Here is a 26,737-nt window from a genome sequence, read left to right as displayed (position 1 = left end):
CGTGTCATGTCGTGTAGCCGCGGGTGCCCGGGTAAGTCCCAATTCCCTAGTGTGCACGGGGCGTGTCCCTTATCACAGTCCTGGGTCGTGGGTTCCTCAACACATTCCCTCTCCAGGCTCCTTCGGCACGGCTAGTGATCCTCACGGGCTAACGAGCGTCAGGTGCGGCTGGTTTAGTCTAATCCGCTTCGTTATAAAAGACCCGCGTGATCCAGAGTCTACAGAGCGATTCTCCAACGCGACTACCGGAGTCTGATCCCCTTTGTGTCTGTCAAGCGTGGTTGTGAGTACAAACGCCCCAGACCCCTGCGGAGTCTCACGAACCTGCCTGGCCGTTTGTGCAGGAGCGCTCGTGAGGAGGACCCCGCCCGAGGGTCGAGTGGGACTCCGCCCCTTCCCTCGGTTCAGCGCAAGGCGCGGTGGTTTTGTTCATTGGACTTTTGACCTTTTTTCCCTGACGTATTTTTGTTGTAAATAAACTGTTTTCCCCCTGCCATCCGTCATTTTTCTCCAGCGTGACAGGTGCTTCCACGATCGGTCACGCTGAGGGCATTCCCATAGTGAGATACCTCACTCATGTTATCAGAGAACCTAACGTTACCTTTACAGGCATTTGTGCAACCCCAGTAGTGGAGATCGGGTTCCAAATTCTTACTGAATTCACCTGCCCAGTGGCCTACCATGCCCAGCACGTCCTGAACCAGACCAAGGTGAGCTTCGGAAGGGTGCCTTTGTTGGAGCTACTTCAGTAGTGAAGACTTCAGCCCAGGACCTTGAGCAGTGCCCGACTTGGCAAGAGCTCATCCATGCCACAGTGAGGGAACCACACGGGGCGGCTGTTCCCTCCAGAGACAGTACGTATGAGGCTTCTGACTACCATTGCTGCATGAGCTCAATAGGAATCATTCCCACATGAAGTCAAGGCTCTCAAGGCCTTGATCAGTCCCTCTGACCAGACAGTTGGTTGAGTGCTTTGGCACCTGAATACGATGAGGCTGTTGGACTGATCATGGTCGGAGGGAGACTTCGACGTGTCTCTGACTTTGATGTTGACACGATTCATCCAATTATTTTCGACCAAAAACATCACGCCACAAAGCTCCTGATAAAGGATTGTGATGAACACCTTAAGCACCCAGATACTGAGAGCGTTCTAGCCAAACTTCAGCACCGGTACTGGATTCTTCAAGGCAGAGCGGTCATCCGCAAATGCCAGCTGTCAGTTATGGCATGCCAAACCCCAAGTTCCTAGAATGGCTGATCTTTCACCTTCCAGGTTACGCCTGTATAAACCTCTGTTTTACTCCGTGGGAGTAGACTGCTTTGGGCCATTTGTGATAAAGGTCAGACGTCGTCAAGAGAAGAATGGGGGATCCTGTACAAGTGTATGACCACAAGGTGCTTGCACCTAGAGAGCCTTGATGCAAAAGCCTTTTTACTCTCCTTACTAAATATGTGCTGAGGAGCGTTGTTCACGCTTGTGTGTTTGAGTTGTTTATCCTCTCATACTGTTTTATATGCTGAGAGAGTTTGTGATGTTTGTGAATCATTTAAGTCTTATGCTAATTTCCGCCTATTATTAGAACTAAGCTAACAAGGTTCAATAATCTTTCTTGTGTTTTAGCTGCCTATATTTATATTCTGGGTAATATTTTCTAGTGCTGGTTAGCTGCTTATGTATGACTGTATTGTCTGATGCATTTTAGGTTACTGTCAGCAGTGTTATTAATCAGTGTTGTGTTTCATATCAGTTGCATGTGTGCTAATGTATATTTTTCTCTGTTTACTGCAGACCACATACACACACTTTCCCACACACACACACATTCACTCTTCCACACAAATTAGTTAATAAATAACATAACGGATATGCTGGCATCCAGGCTCTTGATTCATTGACCAGAATCATATTGTCGCTTCACCAGTGTAACCCATCGTGGGACTGATACATTCTACATGACATGCTGAGTCAAAGTGATCGCTGATTTTGGAGTTGAATTTCTGACCTTGAATTTATTTGGAGTTGAATTTGAGCATGCATGAATAATATTGTTTTGAATTCATGAAAATTCAAAACAATTTATTTATGAAAAAGACAATCGAGCAAGCCTGCTCCTGATGCCAGTTTGACACTACAGTTCTAACGTGCGTCTACAGATTTACTTTTCATACTCTAAACGCTGCCTTTGTATTTCAGGTGTAATTGAAATGAGTCTACATTTTTTCTTCACCCTCTCCATTTACAGCAAATTTTATTAACGTCCGTCCTGGCAAAGAGGTTTCACTTTTGTTTGCATTTGAATAACCTGCCCTGCTGGTCACACAACACATCAGGTACCTGGTTAGCGAGTCAGATTTGAAGTTGCCGTTTCTGGTGTCTTGCTTCAGGAGGTTTGTATTCTTTACATATATATTTAAAATGAGCTGTACAATTACCCATCTAGTGCTGTTCAGCTGTTTGTGTCCTAAAAAACTTAACCCTGGTTTGTCAACTTTGAGTGTGGTCTGGAATAGATTAATAAATACAGATATAAATGCAAATGCCACAACAGAGTAATCGTTTAGTCAGTTTGCCTGCATTCATCCCTGTCTAGACAGCCTGTCTAAAACATCCGGAATTAAATTACAAATAATGGTGATAACTAGTCAGTATTACTCTCATAAAAAAGCCATCTTGATCAGCACTAAGTATCATTTTCAGCCGAATTTAGTATTGATCAATACATTACACGGTTTAATGGTAGAAGAGGGAAGTGGTATTTTGTTCTCTGTCTTGCTCTTTCTTCAAACTGGGTGTGCCACAACTGTAAATGTATGTTTATGGCTGCTTCTTTGAAACATCATACATTTTTATCCAACTTTATATTGTTGAGAATTTCATATGTTCATATATATGTTGAGAATTTCAGAATAGATATAAAAATCTTAAATGGACGAAGTACACAAACCATGTACTTGAGTTAAAGTAAACTTGAGTTGCCCAAAGTAAAATTCAATACTCCATTTTCTGAATTTTCTGAAATTCAGTCCTCCAGTTCCCATTTCTCCAATATTGAGAAATGATGCAGAGTTTTTAATGGAGTAATGGACCTTTTGTTTGTCATCTGCTATTGTATTAAGAAACCGGATGATCAATATATTGTTTAACAGCTCGAATCGTATAATTTAAGCTACGTTTAATAGATTATTTTAAAACCTGTTTAATGCAGCACATAAAATACAGTACAGGCCAAAAGTTTGGAATCACCTTTTCATTCAATGTGTTTTCTTTTTATTTTCATGACCACTTACATTGGTAGATTCTCACTGAAGGCATCAAAACTATGAATGAACACATGTGGAGTTATGTACTTACTTACCTTGCCTGTTTTTCCTGTCCTTCCTCCCTGCCTTCCCGATACTCGTCCAGTCGCTGATCTTACTTGAGGTACCTCTCGCAGTCACCCTCCTACACTGCTGAACTATATTTTATATTGTTGTTGATTTATAATGTTGTATTTGAGTGACACCATTGACCAGAATCAAATTTCTTAGTATGTATACTCATACTTAGTATTTCTACTAAAAGAAGTGAAACACATGTATACACAAATTTGCAATAAGGAATGGGAATTGAAAAGAAATTTCAATGCCTTTATCAATTCTTCTTATCAGATTATAAAACCTGCTTAACTACATATTTAAAATGCCATTTTATAAGCTTCCTTTACTTGGTAACAACGAACACTGTCTTCTTTTTTTTTTTTTTTTCGTTCCAGCAAAACAGCTTCAGCCTTCTCCAGACATAAGGTAGTGTTCTGCAACTATAATAAATTGTTTTCATTATACATTTACATTGGATCACAGATTAAGAGGAAAAATTAAAATGCCAGTCCCTCAGATATTTCCATTTATAGATCAGTCTCTCTGTCTTTCTCTCTAAAAGCATCTGTAATTAGATTTCTCACTACCTTATCCAGAAAAACAATTAAATTTTGTATAGCCCAAGCAAAATCACAAGCAGTATGTCTCAATGGACTTTGCAGCCACTACAGATGACACCCATCATCAGAGGTGAAAATAGTACAGAAAACATGTAATTAAGTAAAAGTATCTTCACTTTGCTTAACTTCTACCTAAGTTAATGTAAAAGCACCAATCTATAAATCTACTCAATTAAAAGTAAAAATTATTTAATTTAAATTTTACTTTGAGTAAAAGTTACTTTCAATTACTTCATAAATCATAAATCCAATACAGTACTAGACATTTTTCATTCAACTTTTGTATAATGTGCAAACTATGTTCAGACCACCCCATAAAACAAAAAATAGAATAGAAAATAAATCCAAAGTATTAAACTGTAAAATTTTGTTCAGTTTGAGCAATGTAATGAAAAGAATACACAAAAAGCATATACAGTGCATCCGGAAAGTGTTGTTGCAACCTTCTTTTTATGTTTTGTTATGTTGCAACCTTTTTTCCTCTTCAGAACTCTATACATATAACACCCCATTTTGACAAAGTAAATAAAAATTTTAAAAGATTTTGGCAAATTTATTAATAGTTTCAAAAAATGAGAAAGCACAACTGAGAAATTATTCACTTTGCCATGAAGCTCAAAATTGAGCTCAGGTGCCTCCTGTTCCCCCATATCATACTTGAGATGTGTCACATGATTCCATCCACGTGACTGGAAGCAACACAGAAACGAGGTAACGTGACTCCTATAAATTGGCAAGATGGCCACTGCCAGCCGCTCAGTCATTGATTGACACACGTCAACGAGAATCGGCTCCAATCCTTCTTCGAAAAGTAAGACCGTTCCTGACCTTATCTTATCCTCTCTCCTGAACCTCCTTCCTCTTGTCCTGTCCCGTCCTAGATTGTACTGCCGGTTCACGTTTGCATAGTAAGTCGGAGGGAACTTACCTGCCTCTTGCGTCTCAACGCACCAAGGTTCCTCGTCTCTTCCTACACGTGCTCACGTTCTGGTTCCGTGGACTGTGACAGAACGACTGAGACCACTGTGAATCTCTCCGATTTCGCTGCTTTATGTGATCGGGTAGCGCGCCAGGAGAACCTCATCGAATGTCTGTCGCAGGAGGTTCGGCAAATGCAGCAGCGGTTACATGAGGTGGCGGCTGGGCACCGTGAGCATGAAGAGGTGAACGCAGCGCAGTGTCTTCTCCCCCCCCCCGTGGCTCCTGAACCCAGTCTGGCGCTCCCGAAGCGATGGAACAGGACCGAGGGGAGCGGCGAGGCACTCCTAACCGCCCTGTCTCTGATTTTCGAGTTGCAGCCTCGCCGTTACCCCAGTTATCGATCGCAGTTGACCGGTGCGGCTGCCGAATGGGCGGCCGCGCGGCTGTACGTGCCCGCTTCCGCGTCGCTGACCTATCCCGCGTTCATGGAGGAGGATGGCAGATTGCGTGGAAGGCCTCGCGTCGTAGTTGTATCATCTCCGCTGGATGTCCACGCCCTCCGGATGATTTACTATGAATGAATGGCTCTGAATCCGCGGTGAGATGTTCAGCCAGCAACAGGAGATTCCAGCAACCTATGAAGCACTGATCCAGCTGGCGCTTCACCTGAAAACTGCGGCTCCCACTCCAATAGTGCATTGGACCCTTCGACCCCCGTTCTCACCCCCTCGAACCACCGTTACTCCTCCAGACATTCGGGGGGAACCCATGCAGCTTGGACGGGCAGCCCTCACAAATAAGGAGTAACAGCGGCGTTTTCGGGAGGGCTTGTGTGCATACTGTGCTTCCCCCTCACACAACCGCTTAACCTGCCCTATTCATCCGGATAATGGGCCGCCCAGCTAATCAGAGCGGCCCGATCAACTGGCCCACTTCTTCCTCCTTTTCTGACGCCAACCTCACGACTCACTCTCCCAGCCATCCTGGAATGGAGTCAGCACCTTGTCTACACCACCGTGGATTTCGGGGCAGCTGGAAACTTCATAGACCACTCATTAGTTAGAGCATCACCCCCACTTGTCACTTCGAGTCATTAGTTATCCCATTTGGACTGTGCAATGCACCCGCCGTCTTTCAGTAGTTCTTTAACAACGCTCTCTAGGACATGCTGGGACGGTGGGTGTATGTCCTCATCTACTCACCCACCTTGGAATCCCACATCAACATGTGAGAGCAGTCCTAAAGAGATTGCTCACCCACCGACTGTACTGTAAGTTGGAAAAATGCGCCTTCCACCAGCACTCCACCACGTTCCATCTCGCCCCAGGGTGTGGCCATGGAGCCCAAGAAGCTGGAAGCAGTGGCATCGTGGCCCCTACCCACGACGCTGAAACAACTGCAACGGTTTCTTGGGTTTGCGAATTTCTGGCGACCACTTACTGCTCTCACCCAGCCTTCTACACACCCTTTTCATGTCTGACCTTATCCTCTCTCCTGAACTCCTTCCTCTCCCCCCTCCCCCGTACTAAAGTGTATTATAACGCGAACGACAACATCTGTGTGGTGTTGCGTCTTACGCCGGTTCGCCTTCGCATAATAAGTTGGAAGGAACTTACCTGCCTCCTTGTGTCCCACCGCACCGGGGTTCTTCATCTCCTCCTACACGTGCTCATGTTCTGGTTCCATGGACCGTGACAAGATGTTTCTGCAGCTTAGTTGCAGTCCACCTATGGAGAAAACACTTGGAAAGACACACACCTGTCTATATACAGTCCCAAAATTGACAGTTCATGTAAGATAAGATAAAATAAGATAAGATAAGAAGATAGGAAAGAACTTTATTTATCCCGAGGGAAATTCTTTTGTCGAAAACATGCTCGGTGCAGCAAGAGGAACAAGAGGAATAAATATATACGATAAGAATTGAAGAATAAATTATAGTAGAATACTGCAAATATCAAAAATAGCTCAAACTCAATATTTAATAAAAATATATCCGTCAAAATGCAAGTGATTATGCAAAGTGATATTGTGTTTATGTAATGAATAAAGAGAAAGTAGCAGCGTGTGATGGGGGAATTAAACAAACATACAGGTGAGTAATATTGCACAATCTGAGTGAGAACAAAAACAACATTGGTATTAACCCTGAGAAAATCACCTACAGGAGTTGTACAGTCTAATAGCTCCAGGTAGGAAGGATTTCCTGTGGTGGCCAGTTCTGCATTTAGAGGCTATGAGTCTTTTGCTGCGTTTGCTCTGCGTGTGCTCTGATGGCATGCATGGGGTGAGAGGGGTTGTCCATGATACAGAGAAGCTTTTTTAGCATTCTCCTCTCAAACACCTCCGTCAGGGTCTCCAATCTGACACCCAGGACAGAACCAGCCTTTTTAGTCTGCTTGTTCAGTCTATTTGCATCAGCTGTCTTCACCACACTGCCCCAGCACACAGAACACAACACTATACCATAGAATGATGTCAGATAAGATGTCAGCGCACAAACCAAGCAAGAAGTAAAAGGAATTGTCTGTAGACCTCCGAGATAGGACTGTCTCAAGGCACAAATCATAATTGTTTGGATCAACAAAGTTTTCGGAAGCAGAATGTGAAGAATTCCCAGATACCTTTTCATTGCTTGTTGTTTTGCGTTTTGTCCAGATAAAATACTGCTATTTTCTGATTGGCTGTTGTGTAGACCTTTTCATTTTTTGATTGGCTGGTAATTGACCGGATTTAGGACCCCAAAAAAACAACTTAATAATTACAAATTACTCACAAAAACAACTCCATTACAGTAACATGAGTAAATGTAATTTGTTACTTTCCACAACTGCCCATCATACTTAAACCCTCTATAGTGCTTCTTGTCCATCGTTGTATTAGTCTCTTCTGGAAAGGTAGGATCTAGATTTTGTTTACTGTCTATTTGTAAGCTCAGCTGTAGGACTGTGTAGCAGTATCAATTGTGTTGTGTGTATTTGAAAGGTAGATTGTGTTTTAAGCAGCACCAAGTGATTGGCATCATTATCATACTCAGCTGGTCAATCACTGATAGTTTCGGGTTCCCAGAGGTGCAAATTAGGGGGCTGGACTTAGGGATTTATAGACTATGTCTGTAGCGGAAAAGCATCAGCTGTCAAATTCAAACCTGGCATCTCTCCTTAAACCTCCATTTAGCCTTTTTCTTCACAGTAACCATGTGTCTGAAAACTATCCCAGTAACTGTCTCCTACAGACCCAGAAAAACATACTCACGCTGCAGAGGCTCTGTTACAAACAACCTCATCTACCCCAACCTGTCATCTACTTCTCAAACAAGGGTGGTAGGTGGACTCTGGAACTGTCAATCCGCTGTTAAAAAAGCTGACTTTATCTCTGGTCTCACTACTCTCCACTCCCTAAACTTCCTGGCACTAACAGAGACCTGGATATCCCCACAGAACACAGCTACACCTGCTGCCCTCTCTTCTGCCTACACGTTCTCCCACACTCCTAGAAAAACTGGGAGAGGAGGGGGTACTGGCCTTTTAATATCTAGAAATTGGTCCTTCACACCAATGCCTCTGACACATCTTAGCATCTCTTCTTTTGAATTCCATGCAGTCTCAGTTTCTTCTCCTGTGAACATCATTCTCATAGTCTTATATCGCCCCCCAGGGCCACTTGGGCCCTTTATAGATGAATTGGACACTCTCCTCAGCACTTTCTCTTTAGAAACCCCCCTAACTCTCCTTGGGGACTTCAACCTTCCAACAGCCCAGCTACAATCATCCTGCCTTCTTCCCCTTCTCCACTCTTTCTCCTTAACCAACAGCAACATCTCTCCCACACACAAAGGAGGGAATGTCTTGGACCTGGTCTTCAGTCGTCCTTCTCCAACTTCTGACCTTTCTTCCACTCCCCTTCACATCTCTGACCACCACTTCCTGACCTTTACACTCACTGTACCTACAGGATCCACAACTGTCCCCCGTCCATCCTTCATTAGACAAAACCTTCACACTGTCTCACCTTCATCTGTATCTTCCTGCATTCTTTCACATCTCCCAACCTCTGACTCATTCCTCTCCTTACCACTAGAGACCGCTACTAACTCTCTCCTCACCTCACTTTCCCTTTCCATTGATCAACTCTGTCCTCTATCAACTAAACCCAAAAGGACTTCTCCCCCTGCGCCCTGGCTCTCCGATACATTGCGTAGCAATCGAAGAGTTCTTCGAGCAGCGGAGAGAAAATACAAGAAATCTCAACTTGACTCAGACCTACTGGATTACCAGAATCTTCTGCGCAAATTTTCTACTAACCTCACTACTGCTAAAACTGCTTTCTACAAAGCAAAACTAGAAGCCTCTGCCCACAACCCTCAAAAACTCCACAACATCTTCTCATCCCTACTCAACCCCCCGACTCCCCCTGCCCCAACTTCATTAACAGCTGATGATTTTGCCAACTTCTTCACAGGGAAGATTGAAAAAATCTGTGAGACATTCTCCACCACTAATCCTACTCTTCCTTCTGAAAATTCGACAACTACTCTAAATCAATTTTCTAAGATCACATCTGATGAAATCATTCAGATTATATCCACAGGCAACCCAACCACCTGTCCACTAGATCCAATACCTTCTGCAATGTTTCAAACTATCTCCCCTGACCTCATCCCTTTCATTTCTTATATCATAAACAGCTCAATCTCATCTGGCCACGTACCCTCCGCCTTCAAAACAGCCAGGGTTCTTCCAATCCTAAAGAAACCCACTGCTGATCCTACAGACATTAACAATTACAGACCAGTTTCCCTCCTCTCATTTCTATCCAAAATCCTTGAGCGCTGTGTCTACAACCAGCTATCACTCCATCTATCACAGAACAACCTCCTGGATCCTAACCAGTCTGGCTTCAGAACAGCTCATTCCACCGAGACTGCCCTTTTGGCGGTTACCAAGCAGCTACATGCAGCCAGATTGGAAAACTGTCATCAGTTCTTATTCTCCTCGACCTATCTGCTGCATTTGACACAGTTAACCACAAGACTCTCTTGTCAATCCTGAAGAGGCTTGGAATTCGGGGCTCAGCATGGCAGTGGTTTGCTTCCTACCTTGATGAGCGATCTTACCAAGTGACTTGGAAAGGATCCACCTCTACCTCACGTAGACTCTCCACTGGTGTCCCTCAAGGCTCGGTGCTAGGTCCTCTCCTTTTCTCCCTCTACACGAGATCACTTGGTGAGGTCATTTCCTCACATGGATTATCCTACCACTGCTATGCTGACGACACACAACTCCTCTTCTCCTTTCCTCCCTCTGATCTTCATGCCGCTTCCAAAATCTCTGCATGTCTAACAGACATCTCGTCTTGGATGGCAGCCCATCACCTCCAACTCAATCCCACCAAAACTGAACTAATATTCATTCCAGCAGATTCTTCACCACATCAGGATCTTGCTATTTACCTAGACAACTCGCAGCTCTCTCCTTCTGCAACAGCCCGCAACCTTGGCGTAACAATAGACAACCAACTCTCCTTCTCGACTCACATCAGCTATCAGATGAATCCACCCTTATCTGTCAACCCAGGCCACCCAACTACTGGTTCAGTCCTTAGTAACCTCACGACTGGACTACTGCAACTCCCTTCTAGCTGGTCTACCACTATATACCATCCGACCTCTTCAACTCATACAAAATGCAGCAGCACGACTGATCTTCAACCTTCCCAAGTTCTCCCACACCACCCCTCTGCTACGTTCCCTCCACTGGCTCCCAGTAGCTGCATGCATCAGGTTCAAAATACTGATGCTGGCCTACAAAGCCAAACAAGGATTAGCACCATCCTACCTCACAACCTCGTATACTCCGAGCCTCCAGTACTGCTCGCCTGGTCCCTCCATCTCTGAAGGTAAAAGGAAAACATTCATCTAGACTCTTCTCTGTCTTGGCCCCTCGGTGGTGGAATGAACTTCCCCTCAAGGTCAAACGACAGCTCAAGACCTTCCTCTTTAAAGAATATTTAGATTAACTTGTAACTTATTGTCAAACTTGTGTACAGAATCTACAACAGAGTGATACAAAGATTGTATTCATAGTTGGGGTCCTAGTGAACCGGAATTGATCTTCATCGATGGTAACTTGAAAGCACCAAATGCCGTAAATGTAAATTAATTACCCAAGTCTAACCAAGCTCAACCAGAGCTAATAAACCTTAATGAATTCAAACGTGGAGCAAAATGTTATGTTTATCAGCACTTACACCTGAAAGACAAAGGCCACTGGAATTGAGGGGTGAAACGTTGTCAATCATAATCCTCTGCAGTCTTCAAAAGTCAGATTTGGTAGCTGAGCCAAACCAGACAGTTATGGCTTTAGAAGGCTGCAGAGGATAGTCAGGACTGCTGAGAGAATCATTGGAATATCCCTCCCCACTCTCCAAAACCTGTACTTATCCAGAGTGAGCAAAAGGATCAAGGATCCATAACAAGTCCAGTTGCCAGTGAAATAACCATTTTTGAGAACCATGACCTGGACGACTGAGAACCTTCACAGGTAATCACAATAGTATAGAGACTCTGAGGTTTCACAGGCAATTCAATGGGAACATCTCCCTTCGGCTGCTCCTGTTAGGGGTTGCTGGTCGGGCTGTCCAAACAAAGATCTGCAAAGTTTTACAACTGATGCCCTTCCTGACAACCCTCTCCATTTACCTGGACTTGAGACAGACACCAAGAAACTAACCCTCACGTACATTTCCAGTCGCTGGGTTGCAGCCCCGCCTATATGTAATTTTGCATAATTGTTGAGCCACCTAAGCTGCTGGGTTCAATATACAATTTAAAATCTTGAAAAACAAAGAGTTACAAAAGAGAGGTTGGGTGTACACTTTCACTGGTAAAAGTATAAAAACCAGACAATAAGACAATCAAAATAAAAATATTCCATGCGAAATAATCTGTTAGTTGTTTCCACTTAAAACACATGCAATTTAATGGTACAATCAGGTGACAACCCAACTTTCCTTATATAGTCATCTGTTAGGGATTACTGGTGCTTCGGCCAGGAACTAAACTAAAATCCTAAAATATCAGAATAAATAACCAATAAAATAATCTAAAACCAAGATAAAGTCTAGAACATAGTAAAATAATTATTGTCACATCGGTGAGCTGATGAGGTAAGTAAGCGCAGAGGCGGGACATAATATAAACAAGGACAGGAATGGGGGTGGAGCATTGACCACGTCTTCCATCTTCTCACTCGCTCGCAGGGCTTGCACCTGGGGGGGACTGAAAGAGCTCAGATGTGTATTCATCGTACAATTCAATAAAACAATGACAAATCACATTTATGCCCAACACCCCAGGGACAGCGGTTTTCTGCTCTTACACTTTGCCGATGGGATCCTTAACTATTAGGATCCACCGCTTTGGGAACCTTCTCAAAAACCATTCCATATATTTTAAGGTACTCTAAATACTCGAGGGCCATTGGCAGCTGTGAGATCTAACCAATTACAGGTCTTCAATGCTCTTGTTCCTCTGTTAGCAAAATGTGAAAAGAAAAAACTGTATCATGGTGGTTACCTTTGACCCTCCCCTTTTCCAATGTGTGGCTCAATTCACTGAAGGGTTCTACTGTATTTTGAATTGCATTGCATTACTGTGTATGTCCAACTTTGCCAACCCCAGACACAGGCAACACGCAAAGTACAATTCAAGCCAGTAACACTATTTATTGTTTAGGTCAAGCAGATATAACACCTGTTGGGGGCGTATCAGAATAAAACACTGCCCGGAGCTGGTACACATCACCAATACTGGCACTTTGATGCCACCCTCCCCGATACACACACCGCAAATCGTGACAAAGCACATCTACAAACCCACAATTAATCAAAATAGGAAATCGCCCCAAACACACATTACGAACCGCAGTAAAGTACCACAAATTCACTCTTAAAGGGTTGGGTGGGTAAAATAAATCAGTGTAGTAAACGAACCAGGCTGGTTACCTGAACCCCCCATTCACACAACAATCCTGAATATTCAGTAAAGATATACCTATATAAAAATACCTATTTAATAAGAGAAAGATCCTAAAACTGGTCTGCTTCCCGACCATGTTTCGGGTCCGCAGACTATTGCGCGCAAACCGGAAATTACAACTTCGACGTAACTTCAGGGATACTTAGCTTGCGTTGTTGTCGCTGGCTGCCCCACCCTCTACTACTCCGCTGGTCACGGCCCAGTGTCTGGTCACGTCGCCGCCGTTCCGGACGCTTTCATCAATCATGTCTAGTAACCCGGATCCGGGTGCTCGTCACCGCTCTCCCCGAAAAAACATGCTCCTGATGACTTAAGGTGGGCCCAATTTATAAGAAACACAGATCTACCCACAGCCAGTACCCCGTATTCACCAATCAGTCCATCAGAGTCATTGAAAATCAGGCTGATGCAACACCAAGGCCAACAAAAAGAAGTAGCCTCAATTCGAATCAAATAGCATACTCATGTGTGATTCGTACTGAACCAAAACAAGACCAAATAGTATCACATTATTTGAGAACAGTGGGTATTTATGGGTACATTTTGATGTTTTCACAGTTCCATATGATTGATGCTTGCCACCTCCTGTGTTGTCTTGTTATGCATTAGGGGTGTTATAATAAATCAATATATCACAACATTTTAATTGATGATATTGAATTGATACAGGGATATCAAATATTGATATTTTTGTATACAAATGTAGACAACCGGGTGGTTCTGTCAAGGATTTGTCAAGGAGGTTGGCAGAGATGAGAATTAGTGTGTGACTACAACCTCCACTCCTGTAGATGGCACTGTAAAGCTGGGTACTTGGAATTACTGCTTGTCATTTCAGGCAGAGTGAAATAGCAAAATATGATAGACTGATCACAGCATCTTGTATCTGAGCTCTGTTTTTACATTTTAATACTGTACATATTGTAATATTCTACATATCGCAATATGTAAAGTATGTATCATGATACGTATCATATTGTGAGATCCTTGCCAATACACAACCCTATCATGCGCTTTTGCCTAATGTGGTAAATGCATGTAATATAAATTAATATCGGAAATTTAATTACATAATATCCCACTATTTTTACGCAAACATAATCCACAACAGCAGATCTGCTTTCTGTATTTACTTTCATTGTTCCCGCGGTGATACATCTGACCAACCAGCAGAGAGAAAGTTCTTACGTGATTTAAAGGGCTCATTTTGGTTTCCTTTTTTTTTTTTTTTTTTACTTTTTGGTTTATTTTTCCCTGTATCAAGATAAAATTATACAATGCAACAATTTCACCGACTGATTCATAATACATAACACGTGAGTGTAAGATCATTTAGTGATGTCCACATCTCTCGCAAAAAAGAAGCTAATAAATGTAATAGTTTTATACTTTTTCAAATGAATACGCTAGATGTGAGAAGATGCATGTTTCCTTCTTAAATGCATTATTGGCAAGCATCTAGTGATTACATTTGTAATGAACCAAATCACTTCTCAAATTTGTTTTTTTCTGTGCATGGATATATACACTAAACATTGCATTTAATACAGCCATCTATGTATGTTTCAAAATTCATCAATAAATGACACCACTCACAAATATATTTCTTGATTCAGCAACAAATGTAACAAGATTCACAAATATATGTTATGACTCTATATAATACCTTTCACATGCATTTCTCAACTCCAAAACAAATTTACGTGATGCACAAATGTTAGTTGAAGTTGAGCTTTATTGTCATTTCAGCTACATACAGTACATGTTAGACAGTACGTAGTGAAATGAAAAGTTTTTCTGGAACCTGGAACAATTAAACAGTTACATACTGACATAAAGTGCCTGTGTGACAGACACACTGGGCTACATAAAGTGCAAAGTAAAATAGTGCAAATTCTGCTGTGCAAAATGGAACGTTGCATTTAATAGATAATATTACTCAATATAATATAGGTAGTGTCTATGTGTCAGTCCAGAGTTCAAAGTCCCTGAGAGTTCAGTTTTCTGACTGCCTGTGGGTTGAAGCTGTTGCCGAGTCTGACAGTGAGGGCTCAAATGCTTCGGTACCTTTTTCCAGATAACAGGAGGGTGAAGAGTGCATGTGAGAGGTGTGTAGAGTCCTTCACAATGCTGGTGGCTTTCCGGATGCAGCATGTTTGGTAAGTCCATTTTGATCTTCTCAGCTTTCCTTACTATAGCTGTAGAATCTTGTGGTCTGATAAGGTCCAGTTCCCAAACCAGACAGTGATGCAGCTGCTCAGAATGCTCTCAATATTCCCTCTATATAAGGTAGTGGGACATGGGCTTTCTTGGCTGTTGAGCTAGTGATGAAAGTGAAGGGAGTGTCATTGTGAAACACTGCAGCACAGCACACAGTGCACACAACGAAATGTGTCCTCTGCTTTTAACCATCACCCTGAGTGAGCAGTGGGCAGCCATGACAGGCTCCCAGGGAGTGGTGTGTGGGGATGGTGCTTTGCTCAGTGGCACCTCAGTGGCACCTTGGCGGCTCTGGATTCGAACCGGCAACCTCCTGATTATGGGAGAGGTTCTCTAATAGATAAGGAACTTTGTATTCTTGACTATCTCCACACCAGATCTGTTTATGTTCAGTGGAGAGTGGTGCCTCCGTTCTCTTCTCAAGTCAATCATCTCTGTCCATGTTCAGAAACAGATTGTCAACCTTACACCAGTCCGGCGGTTGCACCTTAGTTACAACTCATACATTTAAATTACGTTTTTATCTAAAGTGAAGTGAAGCACCGTCTCCACACACTGCTCCCCGGGTGCCTGTCACGGCTGCCCACTGCTCACTAAGGGTGATGTTTAAAAGCAGAGGACCCATTTCACCGTGTCACTGTGTGCTGTGTATCACAATGACAATCACTTCACTTTCACTTCAGAAAATCACCAAGCAATGTCATTATGATGTAATTGATTATGTTCTGCACTGCATCGGTGCAATATTGTCCATGTCTGCATCGCAATGCATCGATTATACGATTAATTTCAACACGCCTAGTGTCTGTATAACTTGTTGGACACACAATTTTATAACAAACAAAAGGTAAAAATGAAATGTTACTTATGAAATGCTATGCATTGGTCATTCGTTTTTTCGTTCGCTTGTTATTTGGCATCTTCGCTGGTACTAATCATAGTAGTCATAGACATATAGACTGGATGTGACGTTGAATGGAGCGTCTAAGGTCGCGAATGCGTCAACAGAGCCGCCATCTTGGGATGGGCTAGCGCTGCTTTTAAAGGTATTAGGAACAAGGTGGAATACAGAAATAAAGGACCATAAACCATTTTATTGTATTGGTTCGTTTCAAATGTCAGAGTCGTATTTACGACCGAGCCTCGAATTAATTGATAGAGAAGCGTTTTTTGACTGACTCCTTCTACATGCAGAGTAAGGCACATGCAAACACCACAAAAAAGAATTTGAAAGTGGAAGTGTTTGTGATAAGCCCTGTAGCCTTTACGACTCATACATTTATATATACGTCTTTATCCAAAGCAACTGGCATTTGTATGGGTTTGTAGAGAACTATAGACAATGAACTGTACACAACACAATACCGTGACAAGCTGTATAAAGTTGTTTTCTGCTGTATGTTGCAAGGGTTAATGTTGTGGGTGATAAAAAGGAGGGTCTAGTAGTGCGCTTGCGCACTGGCGTCTGACTCGGCGGCGTGAGCTGCTGCCATAACAGAAGCTTTTATTGGTTCAGTTCTTATAGATCCGGTAAAAGTCACTGCCTCCGCTCGGTTTGTGGGGGTACAGCGGTTCACTACAATACGTTCGCACGTTATTACAGCCGTACGCGACGCAAAACTCCGGAGTACCTTCAGAGAAGCGTGGTTGAATGAGCTTGGAACCCCGTCCATATATGACGGCGGAATTTATGGCATGAGAGACTGAATGCGACATCTGGTAAAGACACACTGCCTCATATGTGCAGAACATATCTCTATTACATTTGTATTACAGCCGTATTTGCTCTCTGCGCCTTCATGATCCGTTTCACTAGCGCTGTCTATATTGTTATTCTTGCACTGCTTGACTTGCGCTGCCTGTGTTCCATGTTTGCACTTCATGTAGCTGGTTTGTCGCACACGTGCACTTTATATCAGTATGTAACTTTGCTCAAATGTTACGTGTAGCACCAGGTTCCGGAGAAACGTTGTTTCGTTTCACTATGTACCGTCTAACATGTATGTAGCTGAAATAACAATAAATCTCAACTTCATATATCTATAGTACTAACAGTCCATGAAGTGTAGGTGAATGAGCTTGGACCGTCCCAACATGGCTGCTGTATTCCGTACCACTTGCGCATGCGTACTCAGGACAGAACATAACCGTTGAGCATTCGCGGAAACGATCCGGAAAGGACGGGTTGTGGAAATAGACCTAAATCGCATTGCGTACGTCGGCCTTTACGAACAAGATGACTCTCTGAAAATGACCATCTTTCTCTGCTTTACAGTTCTGGTCCTGAAAATCGATCTGGCACGGGGAGGTTTGTGTTTTTATGTACGGCTCAACAATATGTGTGGAATTACATACACATACTTAAACTGTCATGCGCATGTGATAAATGACAAAATCCAGGCTAAAGAATGCAAAATTGGGTTTATTATGAAGAAAAATAAAGAACAAACTAGACTGACTGGGATAGAATTGTGTCAGGGGAAGTTTTATGGGAGTGGTAAAAAGGCGGAGTCGATCCTCCTCGATGTTTTCGGGTGATTTGTTGTCTGATCCATCGAGTTAAATACCAGTGCTTTAAGAAGAAGTTAGATAAGTAAGTACTAACTGGTGTGTCTATTGCGTTTTTCATGGATCCGGTCCTGCAAATTTTCCGCTTCGCCACTGTCTGCTTAACTTAACCAGTTAATTTAGCATTTCGACAGACATCCGCAGATCTACGCCGGGTTTTACAATTGCTGCAGCCGGAAAAATTGCGAAAATTTGAAATAATACAGCCGCCCTTTCACTCGACGCGCCTTTGACTCTATGCTACGTTTCAAAATAATTCCCAAATGGAAAGACTGCGTATGATTTAATATGAATGAATATAGTGCCTTTCAGCTTGGGGTCGAACTACAAGTGTAAGTCCGTGTACATCATGCACTTTGACACTTGTGAACGCCATAGAATTTTTGAGAAATTCACTTATTTGCCTTATGTGAATCACATTTTATCTTAGGCTCAAAGGCCACATGTTAACCTGCACATATCATGCACTTCGCATTATCCCCCACTGTGTCAGAAATGTTATGCACTCGCTTGCTATTTTGTGTTTCTTTGGTTCTGCCATTTTTGCTCTCTTAGCAAAATCTTTCTTTGGTTACACTTGTTCAACATACCTTGATCAGGGCCCAAGTTCCACCTTTTGTGCAAAATAAGAAGTACAATACAATTGACAACTAATTTTATGTGTGGGCCATATTTCATTATATTTTTTAATTAGCTGCAGGCCAATTAAAATGGATCGCATGCCGTTTGAACTTTATAAACAGAAGCATATGTAAAAAAAAAAATACACCGTTGGAAGCTATTTCCATGGCCCCATGACCTTTGATTTGTATTCTAGATGTTCTGCAGATTTCAATGGTCTTTATGCACTTTATATCAGTATGTAACTTTGCTCAAATGTTACATGTAGCACCAGGTTCCGGAAAAACGTTGTTCCGTTTCACTATGTACTGTCTAACATGTATGTAGCTGAAATAACAATAAATCTCAACTTCCTATATCTATGGGTACTGTCCAAGAAGCGTAGGTGAATGAGCTTGGACTGTCCCAACATGGCTGCAGTATTCCGTACCACTTGCGCATGCGTACTCCGGACAGATCCATAACCGTTGCACATGCTTGGAACCGATCCGGAAAGTACGGGCGAGAGTCTAGAGACCATTAATATTTTCACTTGCTATGAGTTTTACTGCAGTAAAAAAAAAGTTTTAAAAATAATTTATTCTTTTAACTATGAAAGCACTTAGAAGTACATCATGTAGAGCATAACTGGAATTTCATGGAAATTCATTAATGATTGCAATTATCCAAGTGTGTGTGTGTGTGTATATAGGTATCTACATCTCAATATTATAGTTATTGTGCTACTTTCACAGTAAATATAATATTCAGTAATTATTTTTCCATTTGGTTGAGTACAGTGGTTGTGGGGAGATTCTTTATTTTTTATTTCAGGAACCTGCACTTATTAGGTCTTCCTCGCAGTGGTTGGCCTAGCGGGAAACACACCGTAATCAGAAGATTTTCAGTTTCAATTCTGAACCACTCATGTGCCACTGAGCAAAGCACCATCCCCACACACTGCTCCCCGGACCCCTGTCATGGCTGCTCACTGCTCACTAAGGGTGATGGGTTAAATGCAGAGGACACATTTTGTTTTGTCATGGTGTGTTGTGCTGCAGTGTTTCACAATGACAAAAACTTAGTCACATTTACATCTACAACACAAACATGTGAAGAGTGCTTCTCACATTAAAGTATCAAATTTCATATGAAGAGTTATCATATATATATAATGAAGGAATCAAAAGTATGAAGGATACATTCAGAAAATATCTTGCATTAATAGATATTTATTTTACTACATTTTCATTCATTTACTGCTGTACTAAATTTCCTGTTTCTTCTCCAACAGTGAATCATTCCTGGACAGGATTGTACACAGCAGCTACAGGAATAAAGGATCTTCCTGAATTTGTTGGTGTAACTTTGTTCGATGATGAAGTGACTGGATACTTCGACAGTAAGAACAACCAGTTTGAGATCCGGCAGGACTGGGTGAAGGAGCTGGGAGAGAAGTATGTGGAGGATCAGACAAAGAGCTTCAGAAATTTTACATGGAAATTCAAGGAGAACCTGAAAATGCTCATGACTGAATTTAATCAGACTGGAGATCAAGGTAAGAGCAACAAGCACCTTCATCCTCTTCAAATCCAAACAGCTCAAACATGATTTAAACTGAAGTGATAATTACAGTTTAATGTTGCTTATTTAACTCAAATCAATTTTAACTTAATAAGTTACTCAACATTTATATAGAAAAAACTTTATTTGTTACCCAGGGATGAAGCTGCTTCTGTAATCTTACAGAGATGAATAGAAACAGTGAAGGCGTTAATCCACCTATTAATTTTCAGCAATGTAAGTACTAGTGGAGACATTCACTTAAACCTGAGTGTCTGCACTACTGATTGTAAGTCAATCTGGATAAGGACCTCTGATAAATGCTTTAAATGTTAATGTTCTAATATAATACAAAATATGATACAAAATCTAAAATTTAAATTAAAGGGTGTATAGAAACCTTATTGCACCTGAAGAAGCCTAATTGTACATGAAAAAGAAATTGAGTTGGAGGTGGAACGATTAATTAAATGTCATTAAGTGCCCTGATAGCAACAAATTCAAATCAAATTATAATTTTATTTGTCACATACACGGTATGATATGCAGAGAAATGCTTTAGCGACTGCTATAGACCACAGTACTGCAAATATTGCAAGTAACAATGAACCAATATGCAAATATTGCAAACATAACCAAATATTGGTTATTGAAAGTGATTGAAAGTGCTGGAGTGTATTAGCATTCTGTCCTATGAAGTGTTGGTTGTGGTTGTTGAGTGCTCATATAGCTTCCCTGATTGCAGCAGAGAGAATGGTCCATTGTTGGGGTGGGTGAGGTCCTTCACTATCTTCCTGGCCCTGGTGCAGCACCGTTTGCTGTAGATAGATTGAAGGGAGCTTGGTACGGATGATTCGTTCGGCTGATCGAACCACCCTCTGTAGGGCTCGCCTGTCCTGCATGGTGCTGTTCCCAAACCAGGTTGAGATGTTTCCCATCAGGATGCTCTCTATGGGGCAGGAGTAGAAGCTCCTAAGCACCTTGGAGGGCAGTCTAAAGTGATAGAGATGCTGCCAGGCATTTCACCACGGTGTTGATGTGACAGGACCATGACAGGTCCTGCGCGATGTTAACACCGAGGTAACGGAAGCTGTCCACTCTCTCCACTGGGCTCCTGTTGATGACAGGGGTCTGGTAGGTCCTCTCCTGCTTTGTACTGAAGTCCACTATTAACTCCTTTGTCTTGCTGACGTTCAGGTGGACATTGTTCCTCTGGCACCAGTTCACCAGATTTCCAACCTCCTCCAGGTAGGCCGTCTCATCGTTGTCAGAGATCAGGAAAGCAAACTTGATGGTGGTGGAGTTAGTAGTGGCTGTACAGTCATGGGTGTACAGGGAGTACAGCAGGGGGCTCAAAACACAGCCCTGGGGGGGCTCCAGTGCTGAGAGTGATGGAGGCTGAGACATGTCCACCCATCCTTACTGCCTGTGGTCTCCCGGTTAGGAAGTTGAAGATCCACTGACAGAGAGATGAGCTGAGTCCCAGGTGCTCCAGCTTGGTGGTGAGTGTGGAGGGGATTATTGTGTTAAATGCTGAACTGTAGTCAATGAAAAGCATTTTAACATCATTTCCCTTCCGAGTTTCCAGTGTGGTGGGAAATTTCCCATCTGGGGAGCTGCAATAAAGGAAGTGAAAGTGAAGTGATTGTCATTGTCACAGCACAGCACTCGGGGCATACGACTTGTTTTGGCCATGTACACAGAAACTAGGGGTGGGAATTGGCAAGGACCTCACAATATGATATTATCCCGATACATGGGCCACGATACAATATTATGATACATACATGACGATTGGGATATTCTTTAGTTCATTGAAAATGTAAAAACAGCTGAAATGCAACATGCTGTGTACGATCTGGGTGGATGACAGTACATTACATTAATAATTCTGCCAAAACATAACTCAGAACTGAATTGTAACTTTATTGTCTTTGCACATTAACAAACTGAAGTGGTGAAAACAAAAAAATGTAAGATAAAATGCGTAAGATTGAAAACAAGAACTTTAAGGATCCAGTCAGTTATCTAAGGCTGGTGTGGTACTTGTAGGGGGCCGAGCTGAAATTTGAACACAAAAAATAAAGTGCATATGCACATAGACATTCCTTATCGGTGAACACTAAAGAAAGCAAAACAGTTAGATTCATGTTAATTAACTGAACTCAAACATTATTTGCATTGTCCACTTCACTAAACATAAATACAAAATGTGAGGCAAGGAGGATGGCAAGTTTGTTTGCAGCGTACTTTGTTTTTGTGTCAATAGGCTTTGGTTTCTGCTGTACTGTATCTGGATGGTTTCTGCTCAAATCGGTTGTGTTGTCTGAATTGCAAAATGCATTTTCTATGTTGAAGTTCATACTACCTATATTTACATGTTCAATGGACCGCTGTAATGACAATCAGCGATTTCACTCTGCATGTAATTCCAAGTGGTAATTCAAGTACCCAGCTGTACAGCGCCATCTACCAGTGGAGGTTGTAGTCGCACTCTTACCTGTTCTGATCTTGCTAAATATAACGCTCAACAGCACCGCCCTGTGGACTAAATTTGTGTACAAAAAAATATTGATATTTGGTGTTCCTGTAGCAATACAGTATTAGCTTATAAGATATTGCAATATTATGCTGTATCAATTATTTTCCTCCACTTCTAACAGAAACAGTGGAACAGCGACAGCGCAGTGATGAAACATTTAAATGACCTTACATGCACATGACATCGCAGGATACATTTAGGATGTTAGGGTGTTAGTGGGTAACACACTCACCTATGAACCAGAAGACCCAGGTTCTAATCCCACTTACTACCATTGTGTCCCTGAGCAAGACACTTAACCCTGAGTGTCTCCAGGGGGGGACTGTCCCTGTAACTACTGATTGTAAGTCGCTCTGGATAAGGGCGTCTGATAAATGCTGTAAATGTAAATTTATACACATAAACACAGATTGAAACAATCAGGTAATTGGGCCAACAGACACACAACTCCGGTCTGTAACATGGATCTGGAGCACCCCACAAAGAGAGGTTCAAGTTCGGACTAGTTACTGCTTTTTTGATAATTAAACTGGAAACTACAAAGCAGAAATACCAATGATTACAATTTTAATGAATAAAATTCTCTATCTCTTAGGAGTTCACACTTTACAGCAGATGTACGGATGTCAGTGGGATGATGAAGATGGAGCTACAGATGGATACAGTCAGTTTGGTTACGATGAAGAAGATTTTATAAGTCTGGATTTGAAAAACACTGATTGGGTAACTGCAAGACCAGAGGCAGAAATCATCAAGCAGAAATGGAATGGAGCTGAAGCTAATTATTGGAAGAAATTCCTGGTACATGATTGTGTTGAGGGGATAAAGAAGTATGTGATGTACAGGAGTATCAGTCTGGAGAGAAAAGGTACAGCAGCACACAGAACAACACAGAGAAACACACAGCAGGACTGATATGTAACATCAGTATTGATTACTGTTATACAAAGAGGGGCAAGCCACACATTGATGAATTTTAGAAATATATATTTATCAAAAAAAGAATTTAAACAAAGAAATAAAGAGTTACAGCGATTGTTTCAGAACAATTTTAAAATCAATATGAGGAGAGAATCAGAGTGGCCACCTGATTTAGAATTTGTTATAGGCCTGTGGTTGATTTTCCTGTTTATTATTTCCTGTCCCTCTGGGTTTCTCCTCATCTGTGTATCTGTGCATTTATAAATACTTTTTACTATTGTACCCCCTTTTGTCATTTTCTACTTTGTATAAAATTTAGAAAATTGCGTCCTCCAGGCTTCTGCCAAACATCTGACAACATTTATAAACGTTATTTTAAATAAATTTCTGTTCACTGTACAGCATTGTGTAAAATACTTCACATTAAATTTAAAGCACACAGACTGTTTAATTCATTACCTTTTCAAGGATTTTCAGACAATATAGAAGGAAGGAATCATGTGAAAACGTGCAAATGATCAATGACAAATAATGAAAAGTGAAGTGATTCTGAAACACTGCAGCACAGCACATGGTGCCACAACGAAATGTGTCCTCTGCTTTTAACCATCACCCTTAGTGAGCAGTGGCCGCTTCCTTAACCACTAGGCCACCACTGTCCCTAAGTAATGAATAAGTGATGAGTAATAATAAAGACGTATCTTCATATGAAGACGTCCTGTTTCTCTTCTAAATTCTCTCCCTGTCCCCCTCCTGTCTTCCTGTCTCTAGTCCCTCCTCAGGTGTCTCTGCTGCAGACAGACTCCTCCTCTCCAGTGGTCTGTCACGCTACAGGTTTCTACCCTGATAAGGTGAAGATCAGCTGGCAGACAGATGGACAGGACCTGCATGAAGATGTAGATGTTGGTGAGACGTTGCCCAACCATGACAGAACCTTCCAGAAACGTGCAGAACTCAAAGTGACTCCTGATGTGTGGAAGAAGAAACAGTTCACCTGTGTGGTGGAGCACAAGAGTGGAGACCCAATCCACATGATCCTGACTGAGGAGAAGATCAGGACCAACAGTGCAGGTACAGGAGCTTCTAGCAGCTCTTTAACACATTTTACAGTGGGGGGGACTATTTGATCCCTTCTGAATTTGTAATTTTGCTTATGAACTTTTTCTCATTTTTATAGTAGTTTTATTTTAATGAAGGTAGACAGAATAAACAACTTGGCAACTCAACACTTCAGGTCCGTACACAGATTTGTAAATAGGATTAAGGTCTGGAGACTGTCTAGGATGCGCTGTAATCTTGATGTGGTTATTCTTTAGCTCCTCTTTTGTTTCAGTGTTCTGGCAGAGGAAGGAGGGCTCTGTACTTGGTGCTTTCGGTCGTTTTTCTCTACCTCCCAATACAGCAGTTGGAGTTTATGCCATTTTGCTTGATTTCAGTCTCGTTTGACCACAGCACTTTTTTTCCATGCCTTTTCTGAAACATCTAAATGTTCACTGGCAGACTTAAGATGGGTCTTTCTGAGCAGGGGGACATTGTGGTGACTGCAAGACTTGTTTTTAATGGTGTTCTTGGTGATTTTAAACTTGGGATTTGAATATTTATTTTTTTAAATTTTACTTTGGGTTAATAGTCTCAGGGGGAAATCAACTTTTAAGCATTCAGCCACTGAATGCTTTTAATCACTTCTTTATTTGGTAAAAGATGTACTATTAACAAATATCTAAAACTTTAAACATATAAAATGTTGCTAAATGTTTTCTGCTCTTCTAGAACTCTCATGGTGGACCAATCATTCTCCGCCCTCAGTAAGTAACTTCATTTTATTTTGACAATTGTTTATATTGAGCAGAGCTGAATGGGACTTTAATTCTCTGAAAATTAGCAATTATGCACAGGAATAATGACAAAATAAATTCATGTCATAACAGAGGAGATGTAACATCTTGTGTTTCTCAATCACATTCATAGCACAGTTATTGGAGAACACAATGCACATTTATTATCAAACCACATTAAGTGTCATATGATGTATTTAAATTTAGCATTAATTCAGTTTAGTTCAAATTAAGTCAATGCAAGTTAACCGTCCAATAGACACACACACACAAACCCCGTCCCAATTTTTATTTCTCAGGATGGTTTTGTTTAATTTTGGGACAGAATGAAATTAACATCTCTCCTGGGTGACCATTGTCCTCACTGTATCACTCCCATACCTGAAGTACATCAGAAGATAAATACACAGATGACTTAGTGAAGTGAAATGATTGTGAAACACAGCACAGCACAACACAACGTGACAACAAAATGTGTCCTCTGCTTTTACCCATCACCATTAGTGAGCAGTGGGCAGCCATGAAATGATCTGTCAGGAAAGCCATGTGCTTTCTTGAGCAGGGCGACCTTGCGGGCTTGCAGGATTTCAGTCTCCCAAGTAGTTCTGGGCTGTTCCAAATCGTTCTCATAATCAGGGTGAGATTTTGTGTGGAGATTGGCAGTTATTTTATGGTTTGTGAATTTTCCAATAATCGCAACCAACTGTTGTCAATATCTCACCCAGCGGCTTGCTGATGGTCTTGTAGCCCATTCCAGCCTTGTGTAGATCCACAAACTTGTGCCTGACATCCTTTTTGATCCTAGATTGATTGTTTCTATGGAGAGTTGTTTTCTAATCAGGACGCTCCCAATGTCAGGTCCTCACCTGTATAAAATAGAACTGGGAGCCAGAAATCTTGATTGCTGGGGGATGAAATACTTATTTCATTCATGAAAATGCAAATATATTCATAACTTTGTTTAAATGCATTTTTTGTTATGTCTCTCACTGTTCAAATGAATTGAAATTATAGAGATCATTTCTTTGTTAGTAACCAAACAGTAAGTCTACAAATATATATTTGAATATTTGCTAACTGCATGTCTCCTGTTTCCCCAGCAGACTCTAGAAGCGACACCCACTCACCCAAATGCTGATGAAAAAGCAGCACCAGCCACCAATGAAACATTGCTGCCAGATCCAGAACCTCCAGACATAGCTCATCTGGAACATTCATCACCCGTCTTTCTCTTCTAGTAACTGATACACATTTCACAATGGCAATTACTTCACTTTTACTTTAAATCCAGAGTTAAAGGGCTTAAAAATACTGCAGACCAAATAAATCAAATGAAACAAACCTTCAATCTGTCAGTAGTTCACTGGTCACTGCGTGCAGGACACACATGCGATTGATGTACCCTGTTTTGTGCCCTGTGCAAGAACACCCTGCTGCTGAACCCTCACTTTGCAAATGGATGTGTGGGGCATGCCAGATCTCTGACGTGGCTGCAAAAAGAAATAAATAAATTTAAAAAAACAGGTTTTGTATATCTAAAAAACGC

General features: G+C 41.8%; 1 protein-coding gene across 6 annotated transcripts; it reads left to right on the top strand.

Moving 5' to 3' along the window:
* LOC114770108 (HLA class I histocompatibility antigen, B-38 alpha chain-like) lies at positions 1–26,532 on the top strand. 6 transcript variants are annotated; one of them, XM_028963761.1, is made up of 10 exons: positions 1–854; positions 2,247–2,391; positions 3,410–3,427; positions 3,759–3,789; positions 15,020–15,101; positions 19,625–19,888; positions 23,031–23,303; positions 24,128–24,427; positions 25,127–25,161; positions 26,292–26,532. In XM_028963761.1, the coding sequence occupies exons 5-10, from the start codon at positions 15,095–15,097 to the stop codon at positions 26,427–26,429; spliced, it is 1,017 nt and encodes a 338-aa protein (XP_028819594.1). In that variant the 5' UTR covers positions 1–854; positions 2,247–2,391; positions 3,410–3,427; positions 3,759–3,789; positions 15,020–15,094; the 3' UTR covers positions 26,430–26,532. The 6 variants fall into 6 exon arrangements, 4 of the variants coding, with proteins under 4 accessions (XP_028819594.1, XP_028819593.1, XP_028819591.1 ...); XM_028963760.1 differs by having other exon boundaries at positions 1–2,391; XR_003743304.1 differs by lacking the exons at positions 1–854; positions 2,247–2,391; positions 3,410–3,427; positions 3,759–3,789; positions 15,020–15,101 and adding exons at positions 17,287–17,470; positions 24,534–24,590 and having other exon boundaries at positions 26,295–26,398.
* The last annotated feature ends 205 nt before the right edge of the window (positions 26,533–26,737 follow it).

Source organism: Denticeps clupeoides, chromosome 20 (genome assembly GCF_900700375.1).
Source record: "Denticeps clupeoides chromosome 20, fDenClu1.1, whole genome shotgun sequence".
NCBI classification, from domain to species: Eukaryota; Metazoa; Chordata; class Actinopteri; order Clupeiformes; family Denticipitidae; genus Denticeps; species Denticeps clupeoides.
This window is presented reverse-complemented; position numbering and strand designations above follow the sequence as displayed.